Source organism: Squalius cephalus (genome assembly GCF_949319135.1).
Source record: "Squalius cephalus genome assembly, chromosome: 12".
In the NCBI taxonomy this organism is placed as follows: domain Eukaryota; kingdom Metazoa; phylum Chordata; class Actinopteri; order Cypriniformes; family Leuciscidae; genus Squalius; species Squalius cephalus.
Window position 1 is genome coordinate 34,364,872 of NC_137133.1, and position 13,524 is coordinate 34,378,395.

General features: G+C 36.8%; 1 protein-coding gene across 2 annotated transcripts; it reads right to left on the reverse strand.

Annotated features, from left to right (window-relative positions):
- Positions 1 to 381: 381 nt before the first annotated feature.
- LOC307168253 (uncharacterized protein) lies at positions 382 to 13,246 on the reverse strand. Of its 2 annotated transcripts, none has more exons than XM_079888012.1 (11): positions 12,797 to 13,246; positions 12,485 to 12,527; positions 9,039 to 9,160; positions 7,710 to 7,791; positions 5,686 to 5,863; positions 4,344 to 4,417; positions 3,890 to 3,966; positions 2,977 to 3,077; positions 2,357 to 2,448; positions 2,036 to 2,161; positions 382 to 1,462 (listed from the first exon to the last, which is right to left on the reverse strand). In XM_079888012.1, exons 1-11 carry the CDS (start codon positions 12,860 to 12,862, stop codon positions 1,296 to 1,298), a joined length of 1,128 nt encoding a protein of 375 aa, XP_079744138.1. In that variant the 5' UTR covers positions 12,863 to 13,246; the 3' UTR covers positions 382 to 1,295. The 2 variants fall into 2 exon arrangements, with proteins under 2 accessions (XP_079744138.1, XP_079744137.1); XM_079888011.1 differs by having other exon boundaries at positions 2,003 to 2,161; positions 12,797 to 13,239.
- Between the last annotated feature and the right edge of the window lie 278 nt (positions 13,247 to 13,524).

The following is a 13,524-nucleotide window of genomic DNA, read 5'->3' on the forward strand; positions in this document are numbered from 1 at the left end:
AAGATAAAAAAGATCTATTTAGGTGCACTTTGACAGGCAGCCAACACTTATCAACGCACAGAAAGATGTTTAGCCATAGTTTTAAAGGGTTAGTTCACCCAAAAATGTTTTAATTCTGTCATCATTTACTCACCCTCATGTTTGTTCCAAGTTTCTCTCTTCCGTTGAACACAAAAGAAGATATTTAGAAGAATGTGTGTAACCGGACAGTTGACGGCAGCCATTGACTTCCATAGAAGAAAAAAAAAAGTCAGTCAACTGTCTGGTTACACACATTCTTCTAAATATCTTCTCTTGTGTTTAACAGAAGAGAGAAACAAACATGAGGGTGAGTAAATGATGACAGAATTTTCATTTTTGGGTGAACTAACCCTTTAATGCTTTTCTTGTGCCTGAAATGTTTTTTATAAAAACTGAGAAAAAAAAAAAAAATGAACAAAATGTTGCTATAAACTTAACACCCATTTTTTATTGATTAAAGTGAAAAATGCAGTATTTTTCTTCTTGTGCTTTGTTGGCTGATGGATGTGTGATATTGTTTACTTCATGTAATAACTTGTAAGAGTGCATTTCAAGTGTTTCTTATTACACATTGTTCTTTTTTAATTAATAAAAGTCTTTGAAATACACACTAAATTGTTACTTTTTGAAAGTTGTCTCACAACACTAAAAACACTAAGTTATGACATGATAAAATAACTATTGCGATTTATTTCAAAATTTTTACAATTTGAAGTCAATGTAAAATAGAGGTTTCTGGTCTTATTATTCATCAATGCATGTTGTTCTAAAGTAAAAAATAAAATAAACATTGATGGAAACATGCTTCAAATACTGACTGCAAATAAGTTTGAAACATGCACACAAGCCCAAGTCGAACTGTCTTTCACTGTTTGGGCGTTTTGTGTTGCATGTTCATATTCAAAACCCATTTTGCACTATTTCGAAAGCCATTTTGCAACTTTTATTGTTAAATACTACCCAATTTCCTGAATACTGTGTGGCTGAATTTGGAGCCGCATACTACTCTAACTACTTCTGCCATAGAAAGATACTTTAAACAAGTAAGAGTATGCCTTTACAGAGACTATCTGTGTGTAATGTGTGTCAGTCTTACTACAGAAACTCAGTGAGCACCATGGGCTTGATTTTACCTCAACGTAGATCAATTATATTAGAAATAGCCCAGTCCAGTCCTTCATGACAGAAGTAAACGGTCCGTTACCTAGTCAACACTTAAGAACAGGGTTTCCATTTCCTCTAATGGCAGCACGATGGTTTATTGGCCTTTAAGATCAGAGGTCACTGAGACTGAGATCTGGAGGACTGTCTGAAACTCTGTCCACCCCTTCAGCATCATTGTCAAGGTTACTCTCAAGCCCACTTCCAGCATCGCTGATGTCACTTCCTGACAGGTCTGAATTAAGACGGACCCGTTGGCGCCTCCTCCTGGTTCGTTGCTCTAAAATCAATTAGAAAAATTAGTAATTGTTAGCGTAAACCTGGGTTTCTCCAAAGTTGATGAAAAACGAATACTTGATTAAATCGTAAAAATGTACAATAAAATAAATAAATAAATAAATAATTTTAAAATAAAATTCTTCTCTAACTAAAATCATATAAAACATTTTTTTTTTATTGCTTGAAATACATTATCAACTAAAATGAAATAAAATATAAGCTCTTCACCTTATTTTATTTCAGCTAGTTTCCAAGGCAATTTTAATTCGAGGAACTACAATAACTAAACCTTAAAAACAATATATATATAAAACCATCCAGTCAGGTCTAAAATATAAACACTTATAATAGGCTTACCATAGTGAATCAGGGTAAGACAAAAACACATTTTGGAAGAGGGATTGATGCATTGACTTATTTTTGGGGAAAAAAAAAGTTGCATAGTGTACCTTTAAGAAAAGAATGAAAAAAGGTACTGAAGGCTTATTTGATTTAGCTTTTACAGTGAAATAGGACCTGGGCAGCTCTGCATGAGATTCACGTGTATCTCTCGTGTCATGTGTCCATGCGTCACCTGGTTCTTCCACCCAGGATGCATCCAGCTCGTCTGAGCTGATCTCGGCCAGACTGGGAGTGGGACTGAAATCATCCTCCGACACTGACGACACACGTCTCTCGGCCCTCGTCTTCACGGTTACCACTGTTACCACACAGGTGCAAGAGAACGGTGAAAGGACACCACATGCAAAGAGGGAAATTACACAGAAATCTCTGGCAATTCCAAATGTCAGAGAGAGGCTAAATGAAGGATTTTGGCTTATAAATGACCTTCATGTGGGGAAGAAAAAAGGTATTACGCCCCTTTAATGAGTGTGTGTTCACAGCTGCGTCTCACCTGGTTTCTGTGGCACCTGTGCAGGTGTGGGGAGGAAAGAGTCTCTCAGGACCAAACCTCTCACCTCGTCCTTCAGCTCAGAGACTGTGACTCTGAATCACACAGAAAATAAAGTGGCCTCCTCTCATCAGGCTTATCATCTTTAGCTAAAACCGTAAAAAAATTCATTGATTCATGAAATAAAATAAATGTTAATATTCAAAATAATAATAATAATTTCATTTCATTTAGCATCCACCCTAAATTTAATCGTCAGAAATGCAATGAATCTTGGGATAGGCTAGGCTGCGCAGGATCCACTTGTAGGAGCTCACATTCGAAGAATCCTTTGAATTGGGACAGCATTTGGACCGAATGCAATGATTGGATGAATATTTTTCAGTCCTGAGACTTCCACAGAAGATACAGTATGCGCATGTACACTTTTTAATATTTAGACTGCTATTATTGATTGCTATCAGGACGTGAAGAGAGTTTCAAACAGTATAATAAAAAGTGTTTATGAAAAACATTGGCTACTCCAGCTTTAAGAGGGTGAGATATCTTGATTTCCTCTCATTTCAGTTTTTTCATCGCTCACCCCTTGAGAACCACTGCTCCAGCTTTAAGGACACACTCACCTGACGTCACGTACTTCCTGTTGAGTGTGCTGGTATTGCGACACCATCCGAGCTAGTTCAAAACTGTGCGCGCGATGTGAATCTGTGAAACTCTCTAACGTCTGCAGAATACAAACATCACATGAGCTCTGAAATGAGAGTGAACTGAACCAGAACATGCTATTTATTGAAACTACAAACGTTCACAACATAAATCCTTATGCAAATGAATATTGCATATTATATATTGCACATCATTTACATACAGAAGTCATTTCAAATGCATATTAAAGATACAGTAGCAACAGTCAATACAAATCTTGACTAACTTTAGAAAAAGAAACAAAAAAACACCCTTTTAGGTAAAATGTTAAATATTATATTTAGCATAATGTAAAGGATACTATACAGACGATCAGAAAAGCAAAATAGAAAAACATACACCAACGTTCAAAGTCTCTTCTGCTCACCAAGGCTGCATTTATTTGATCCAAAATACAGTAAAAAAATAAAAAATAATAAAAAAATTATATATATATATATATATATATATATATTGATCACAGGAATAAATAAAATTGTAACATATTCAAAGCTAAATTTTCATCATCATTACTCCAGTCTTCAGTGTCACATGATACTTCAGAAATCATTCTAATATGCTCAGGAAACATTTTGATTATTGATTATTATCCATGCTGAAAACAGTTAAGCTGCTTCATATCTTTGTGGAAACGTGATATCATTTAGGATTTTTAGAAAGTTCAAAAGAACAGCATTTATTTGAAATAGAAATCTTTTGTAACAGTATAAATGTCTTCACTGTCACTTTTGATCAATTTAATGCATCCTTGCTGAATAAAAGTATTAATTTCTTTAAAAGATAAAGAAATGAATGAATAATACTGTACATATGTGTGTGTGTGTCGTTTACCTTAGAGCTGCGTTCATACTGTCTCCTTGTTTCTCTGGCCTCTGACTGGAGCTGGAACGTATCTTCTTCCTGCCGCACTACAGAAACACAAGCCAGTTTGCTTTTTTAACGTTCACGAACATGATATAAATGTAGCCAAAATGCCCAGAGTCAGAATGTCTATCAATATTGATGTGGTTATGAACGTGAAGCCAACACAAACACAGCCAGTCTCGAGGCGTGATGTTTGTTTGCGTGACAGCGGAAGCAGTGTAGAACACGTGTGTGTGTGTGTGTGTTTATTTTAACACAAAGTGCATTTGCACTGGCAGAAAGCCCTGACTGTAATAACTGAAAGAGTTTGATTTATGCATGTAACATTATAGCGTGTATCTGATATGCACAGGTGGAACAGTCGGTTCATGCATCTATGGCATCAAACGTATATATGAAAAGTAACTAGTATACGACCTACTCAGTTTGTTTTTGAGGATGTCCACCTCTCTCCTGAGCTGCTCCAGTTCTTCTCTGCGGAGTTTAGAGCTGAAACTGTGGACACACAAATATTACAAACAATCAGTGTCTGTACTGCACAAGCGGTTCACTACAAGCTGATTACTAGCACACTTGGGTCCGTTTTGATTTCATCTTGACTTTAAACTATTCACTTTTTTAGATTTTATGTGCATGACAGGGTTGGGTCGACAGAGTGAATATTCACAATATATTTGCAACACTTTTTTTAATAATATACACTACTGGTGAAAAAATTTGAAATAATTGTGATTTTTTAAATGTTTTTGAAAGAGGTCTCTTCTGTTAACCAAGGCTGCATTTATTTGGTCAAAAATACAGTAAAAACTTTAATATTTTGAAAAATATATAAAAAAATATTTTAACATAATTTATTTCTTTGGGCAACGCTGAATTTTCAGCATCATTACTCTAGTCTTCAGTGCAGTGTGGTTTTATTTTAGTTTTTATTTTAGATTTATTATAGTTTTATTCATATTTTGGATTAGCTTTTATTTTTATATTTGAGTTTTGTTAATTTTAGTTTAATTTTCATACATTTCATTATGTTTACTTATTTTATTATTTATTTCCAATTAATAATTTGTCAACCTAAACATTGCTTCAGCTTAAAATTTTCTATAACTAATATTTTTATTTTATTTCAGCATTATTTCAATTAACAGAAAAGTTTTAATAGTTTTAGTTAAAGAGAAATAACCCTGCTCCAGTGTCACATGATCCTTCAGAAATCATTCTAATTTGCTGCTCATGAATCATTTCTGATTATTATCAATGTTGAAAACAGTTGTGCTGCTTCATATTTTTGTGGAAAATGTGATATGCTACCATTCAAAAGAAAGTAATATTTTCTTCAGCAAAGTATGCATTAAATTGATCAAAAGAGACAGTAAATTAATTTAGAATGTTACAAAAGATTTCCATTTCAAATAAATTATGTAATTTTCTATTAAAAAAATCCTGAAAAAAAAAAAAGTTTCCACAAAAATATTAAGCCGAATATTAAACCGTTTTCAACATTGATAATAATATGAACTATTAATACTTGAGCACCAGTAATAATTAATAATTGAGCACTAACTCAGAATATTAGAATGATTTCTGAAGGATCATGTGACACTGAAGACTGGAATAATGATGCTGAAAATACAGCTTTGATCACAGGAATATATATATATAAAAATAAAATATATATTAGATTTCTTTCAAAAACATTACAAAAATCATAATTTTTCCGAACTTTTGACCATTTTTTATTTATTTTTCACAGAGTCATTCCAGACCTTTCTTCCTGGTTTCCTAGAGTCGTGGCTCGGTTGATCTGAGCTCTCAGGCTGCTCAGCTCTCGATCCATCTCTCTCTTCCACTGCTCTGTCCGTCGATCCGGTCCAGGGCTCAATGATCTCCGCTCCACATCCCGCTCTCTCTCCAACAGTTTATCCTGAAGTCTCTTCTGTTCCTCTGGAAGAATTAACATCAACTCACACAGAGCAGATTTTGTTCTTGGCATATTCTATTAAATTACTTATTGAAAAGAAGTATTCATTAAAGGGGTCATGACATGGACTTTTATTATAACACGTTCCTTGAGGTTCACTTATAATGTTAATATAGTTTTAGTAATAATTTTTTTTTGCACAAAAAAACCCCCAAAATACACATATATGTAGAAAAATGACTATTTTAACCTTCATTCTGCCTCTCTGTTTGAAATGATACATTTTTTCAAGGCGCAGCTCCGTTAAGGCTTGTCAGTAAATGTCCGATTGGCTAACATCATTGCATAGGAAACAGTATCAATGGCCACTCGTTATTGCACACGACTGAGTGTTTTGACAACATGTATATAAAACCGTAATTTACAGACAAAGCATTATGAAATCAATTACTTCCGGTTTGTGATGCAGCTGCTGTCGGCTGCTTCATCTTTTAACAACAGTTTATTTGTGAACTCTCCATTACTCTTAGCCTGGGAAAACCCAGACAAACTTCCGGCAAATTTAGATTTGCTCTGCAAGTAGTCTGGCAAAGAGCTCATTCAAGCCCATTTCTAATCCGTCGAAATCGCGGCACCCATCAGAAACGTTGAGGCGGGCTTTACACGATGACGATCGCTCTGATTGATTTTGGGTCTATCCAATTGCGCCCAGAGGCATTTGAGCGACGTCCGTTGGTGAAGCGCACAAACTTCAGTCTCTATGAAAGACCCACTGGCAGATGAACGTGCTACTACATTTCTCTCCGAAACGGTAGGAAATTAAATTAGATTTAATAGAGGATTTTAACTGTGACAAGATGATTGACAGGGCAGTTTACGTGACAGGAATCACGTGACAGATCCGTCCGATAAAGATGACGAAGTAGTATGTCCCAAAGCTTGCCTACTTTTTTGCTACACATTCAAAAGTAAATACCTTTTCTTCACAAAAAGAGTACATACTTTTATGGCGTAGTGTAACTTAGGCGAATTGAGACGCAGCATATGGCTTTACACGATGACGATCGCTCTGATTGGTTTTAGGACTTTTAGGTCTATCCAATTGCGCCCAGAGGCATTTGAGCGACGTCCGTTGGTGACGCCCCTTTGGAAACGAGTTATTAAAGAAGCTTTGCCAGACCATAACTCAGTTACTACTGAGAATGGTCTGGTTTTAACCAGGCTACATTACTCTGTGCCTCGTTTACGAAACTAAATGCTCTGAACAAACATATAATCCTCTGATGCGATCCTGGATGCTATTAAAATAAATCATCCAGTTGTTTCCGACACTTGTGAAGGCTGTACAGAGACGCAAACCAGCTGTTTAAACTGGATGTGTCAAAGCGAACGTTCTTTCACTCTTTCTTTTGTCCTGTTTTCAGCAGACTCAAGTGTGTGGAGTATGTAACTGAAACTGAACATGTATCTGTATACTGTATCCAGTTATTATAATAAGTTCTATTCGCTTTCGACATGACGCGACACTCACATCCAGTGTAGGCGAATGTCAGCCGTTAAGTGGGCGGGGCCTATGGTTTGATGATTTATAGCTATTGGCTGATGTGTTGCTCTAGAGGCGGGCATATGCAAATGCATTTGCCTGTGTGATGTCACAGATCCCGCATTATCAAAACGAGCCGTTTTTGGAGCTTGATTAAATAAATGCTTTGTTTATAATGAGGAGGACATTTTGAGGAGGAAGCAGTGAAACGTGCAGGATGTTTAAATTGGTACAAAGACCTCTCATATGTCAAAAGATCAAGGCAAATTTGATTTCTCAAGTCATGACCCTTTTAAAATCTTAGCATATTAAAGATGGATGATCACCTTGTAATGTTTGTATTTGTCTGTGCTGAGCATTTCGTTCTCTTTCCAATAATCGAAGACTCTGTGTTAAAGTCTCAATGGCCTGTGGCAAAATAACATATAACACTTATTTGTTATTCTGGAATGATACACTGTAGGATTCAGTTTGTTATATTAAGGCAAGACACTGCTGTCAAAAACAGTTTTTTCATGCATCGTACTTTATAGACTCCATGGGGCGGTTTCCCGGACAGGGTTTAAATTAAGCCAGTAGTAGGCCTTAATCTAGAATAGTTAATTGTGTCTTAAAAATGGCTTTCTGTAACACAGATTAAGTACAGATTAGTTATACATGGACTATGGAGTCCTGAACTAAAATAAACCAGATTCAATTAAAACCAACTGGGTTAATCTGAATTGGCATGACAGAGCTTGCCCATAAAACATGGAATGAACTAAGAAAAGATTAAAATTGCATGGAACTGTGAAGCAAATCCAAGGAAAACAATGGCATCAGAAAAAGACTGCAATCAAAAAAATGTTACTAAAAGTGGGCTGGAATGCAGCCCAAGTTACTAGACTAAAATGAAAACATCAAGTGAAGTCAAAGAGTGTCCATTTCGAGTTAGTTTAACATGAACCAATCACATTTGAACTAGAAACCTGATACAATGGGTTTAAAACAAAATTAAATGTTTAAATGACATATTAATATGTGCGTGCGTGTCCAAGTAATGCATGTGTCCAAGTAATGCATGTGTCTTCTTTGAAACACAAAGTTAATCTGAAGTTAAACCTGAAGTTAATTTAAGCCTCAATTTAGTCCTGGAGTAGCTCTAGTCGTCCTCCAGGAAATCATCTTATTAAACTCTGGAATAAACTAAATCTAAGACTATTTAAAGCCATGACAGAGAAAGCTGATTTCTGTTAATCTGGTTTAAAGGGCCATTTTAGTTTAGGACTAGGCTTAATCTCTATCCGGGAAACCGCCCACATATCTATTTTACATTTTAGAAAACTTTAAATACAAAACAATTGTTATAATGTACTGTGATTAATCAACTAGGGAGTTATGGTGATAATATCTATTAGTTCAAATGTTTACCCTGTTCACCTGTTGTGTCTTGCCTTAAAGAACAATCTTAAAAACAAGATTATAAACACATATATTGTGCCCCAGATCTCAAGTGGACAGCACTAAATACAGATAAACTATCCAATACGTCATGTGATCCAAACACATATTAATAGCAGATGAAGTCAACTCTCCACGTGTTATGGGGTCACTCGAGCCAGACGTTGATATCAGGTGAAAATGGGTCATGTGACCAGAGCAGGTGTTAGCCTGACCTGACTCTGTTGCTGTAGTTGTGTCTGGATGGCGGTCAGATCTGACCACTGAACCGCAGGACAGAGAGAGGACGAGGGCTTCAAATCAACACCGGCTGTGACCTCTCTGACCGGAAACACATCTACAGACACATACACATGAACTAATTCAATCATAATTAACATATACAGTAGTGGACAAAATTTAGTTATTTTTAAATTAACTAATCATTTACAAAACATGACTATGCGTTTCATAAATGTTTAATAAATTGATACTTTTTTTGTATGTTTTGCTCACATCAGGTGCACAGTGGTTAAAGACTCCATGTGTTTCAGAGAAGACAGCTGTCTATACCCTCACCAGTCAGCACTTACACTGCAGCACACACTACACTACACTACACACTACAGAAGACAGCTGTCTATACCCGCACCAGTCAGCACTTACACTGCAGCACACACTACACTACACACTACAGAAGACAACTGTCTATACCCTCAGCAGTCAGCACTTACACTGCAGCACACACTACACTACACTACACACTACACTACACACTACAGAAGACAGCTGTCTATACCCGCACCAGTCAGCACTTACACTGCAGCACACACTACACTACACACTACAGAAGACAACTGTCTATACCCTCACCAGTCAGCACTTACACTGCAGCACACACTACACACTACACTACACACTACAGAAGACAACTGTCTATACCCTCACCAGTCAGCACTTACACTGCAGCACACACTACACTACACTACACTACACTCTACAGAAGACAACTGTCTATACCCTCACCAGTCAGCACTTACACACTACACTACACTACACTACACTACACTACACTACACTACACTACACTACACTACACTACACTACACTACACTACACAGAAGACAACTGTCTATACCCTCACCAGTCAGCACTTACACTGCAGCACACACTACACTACACTACACTACACACTACAGAAGACAACTGTCTATACCCTCACCAGTCAGCACTTACACTGCAGCACACACTACACTACACTACACTACACTACACTACACTACACTACACTACACTACACTACACACTACACTACACACTACACTACACACTACACTACACACTACACTACACAGAAGACAACTGTCTATACCCTCACCAGTCAGCACTTACACTGCAGCACACACTACACACACTACACTACACACTACAGAAGGCAACTGTCTATACCCTCACCAGTCAGCACTTACACTGCAGCACACACTACACTACACTACACTACACACTACAGAAGACAACTGTCTATACCCTCACCAGTCAGCACTTACACTGCAGCACACACTACACTACACTACACTACACACTACACTACACACTACACTACACACTACACTACACACTACACTACACACTACACTACACACTACACTACACACTACACTACACACTACACTACACACTACACTACACTACACTACACTACACAGAAGACAACTGTCTATACCCTCACCAGTCAGCACTTACACTGCAGCACACACTACACTACACTACACTACACACTACAGAAGACAACTGTCTATACCCTCACCAGTCAGCACTTACACTGCAGCACACACTACACTACACTACACTACACTACACTACACTACACTACACTACACTACACACTACAGAAGACAACTGTCTATACCCTCACCAGTCAGCACTTACACTGCAGCACACACTACACTACACTACACTACACTACACTACACTACACTACACACTACACTACACTACACACTACACTACACTACACTCTACAGAAGACAACTGTCTATACCCTCACCAGTCAGCACTTACACTGCAGCACACACTACACTACACTACACTACACACTACAGAAGACAACTGTCTATACCCTCACCAGTCAGCACTTACACTGCAGCACACACTACACTACACTACACTACACTACACTACACTACACTACACTACACACTACACTACACTACACACTACACTACACTACACTCTACAGAAGACAACTGTCTATACCCTCACCAGTCAGCACTTACACTGCAGCACACACTACACTACACTACACTACACACTACAGAAGACAACTGTCTATACCCTCACCAGTCAGCACTTACACTGCAGCACACACTACACTACACTACACTACACTACACTACACTACACTACACTACACTACACTACACTACACTACACAGAAGACAACTGTCTATACCCTCACCAGTCAGGACTTACACTGCAGCACACACTACACTACACTACACTACACTACACTACACTACACTACACTACACTACACTACACTACACTACACTACACAGAAGACAACTGTCTATACCCTCACCAGTCAGCACTTACACTGCAGCACACACTACACTACACTACACTACACTACACTACACTACACTACACTACACTACACTACACTACACAGAAGACAACTGTCTATACCCTCACCAGTCAGCACTTACACTACACTACACACTACAGAAGACAACTGTCTATACCCGCACCAGTCAGCACTTACACTGCAGCACACACTACAGTGTTCAACACCTGTTATAGATGTGTAAACGCATGAATAAATCATTTACAACACTTTCTGCGTCCCCTAATCTAAAGTGTAAACTATTCATCACTTGTAAATGTGTTACACATTATTTGTAGATAAGATTTGTTGATCTTATGCCTCATTGATTCTTGAAGTGGTAATCTACGAATGATGTGTAACACATTTACAAGTGATGAATAGTTTACACTTTAGATTAGAGGATGCAGAAAGTGTTGTAAATGATTTATTCATGTGTTTACACATCATTGTGTTGAACACTGTTACTGACCTGTTACAAATGATCTGTACGTGTATACAAGGCATTTACAACACTTTCTGCACCCTCTAATTGCTACATACATACAAAAAAATTATTTATTAAGCATTTATGAAATGCATATTCATGTTTTGTAAATGATTAGGCTAGTTAATCATTAATTAATCAATTGCAAATGACATAACTGAATCTACAAAACATACATACAATAATTAACATACCACTTATTAATCATTTATGAACGCATAGTCATGTTTCATAAATAATTAGTTAATCATTTACTAATCACTTGTAAATGACTTGTAACTGAATTTACTAAACATACATAAAATGTTAGTATATCACTTGCTAATCATTTATGAATGTTTTGTTAATGATTAGTTCATCATTAACTAACCACTTATAAATGACTTACAACTGAACGTTATTATAAAGTGTTACCAAAACTTTTACTAATTTCCATGACTTCTTTAGGCCAGGAAATGATTCTTTTTAAAATTCCCTTTTTATTTCCAGGTTTTCCATGACTCTGGGAATTGAAAAGATTTATAGCCTACAGAATATTCTCCATCTGTCAATTTTCTATTAATGGACTTAATCATTTAAAAAGGATTTACCTTCAGTTCCTCTATGAGATCTTCCATATGTAGTTAGGCGTTCCTTGTAAGACACAATATTAGTAACTGAGGTAAATTAAAGCTGTATTTCACAGAATAAAGTAAGTCATAGAGGTTCAGAATAACATGAGGTTGAGTAAATAAAGACAGAATTTTTCATTTTAGGTGAACTGTCGCTTTAATTTATCTATCAGACAGAGCGCGCACTCTAGCGGCCAGTATCTGCTACATTCTAAACTGACATACATTTATTAAAAATGTATCTAAATTAAATTAAAATTAATGACTATTAGTGATGAAATAGTCTCTTACCCTCATCTTTGCGACACTTCCGTCCGCCTCGGAAATGATGGAGCTCAATTGATGGTCCCAGTTCATCCTGAGCGCCTGATAACCCAATTAAACACGAGCATAAAACCTGTCTGCTTTATGAAGACACTTTATACCAGCGGGAATAATGACAGGTGAGGTTACAGGGACAGGTAAACGGATCGCATAAAGTGTCACCGGATTCTGCAGAGGTGTGTTTCAGCATTAGTAAACAAACAAAACTTAAATAATGTTTCAAAACCAAACACAGACGCGCGCGAAACACCGAAGCGACCGTTTATTTCAGAGAAACTTCACGAACGAATATCCTTCCATAAATAATATCATTAAAAGTTCGATTGCATGTCTAAAATCCTCTTTTTATGGGGTCAGTGCCCGTTTCAGTTTAAATCCAGGAGCCAGAGCCACTATATTATACGTCACTTCCGTCACATGTATTATGGGAAATGTAGTAAATCTGGTTTAATGGCCGCGCACTCCTTTATGAGACCTAGCATTAGCAAACATACTGGATCAGTAAGATATGACACCATTCACATACATTATATTCTACTGTATATACATGTATGTTTAAAAAAAAAAATAACGTAAAAAGTGCTATAGCCATTATACTTACGGTCACATACTGTAAACTCAACTGTTATTGATTAAAATCTGGCCTAATAACATATAGCTTACTAGCCTACCATACATTTACAAATTGTCACATT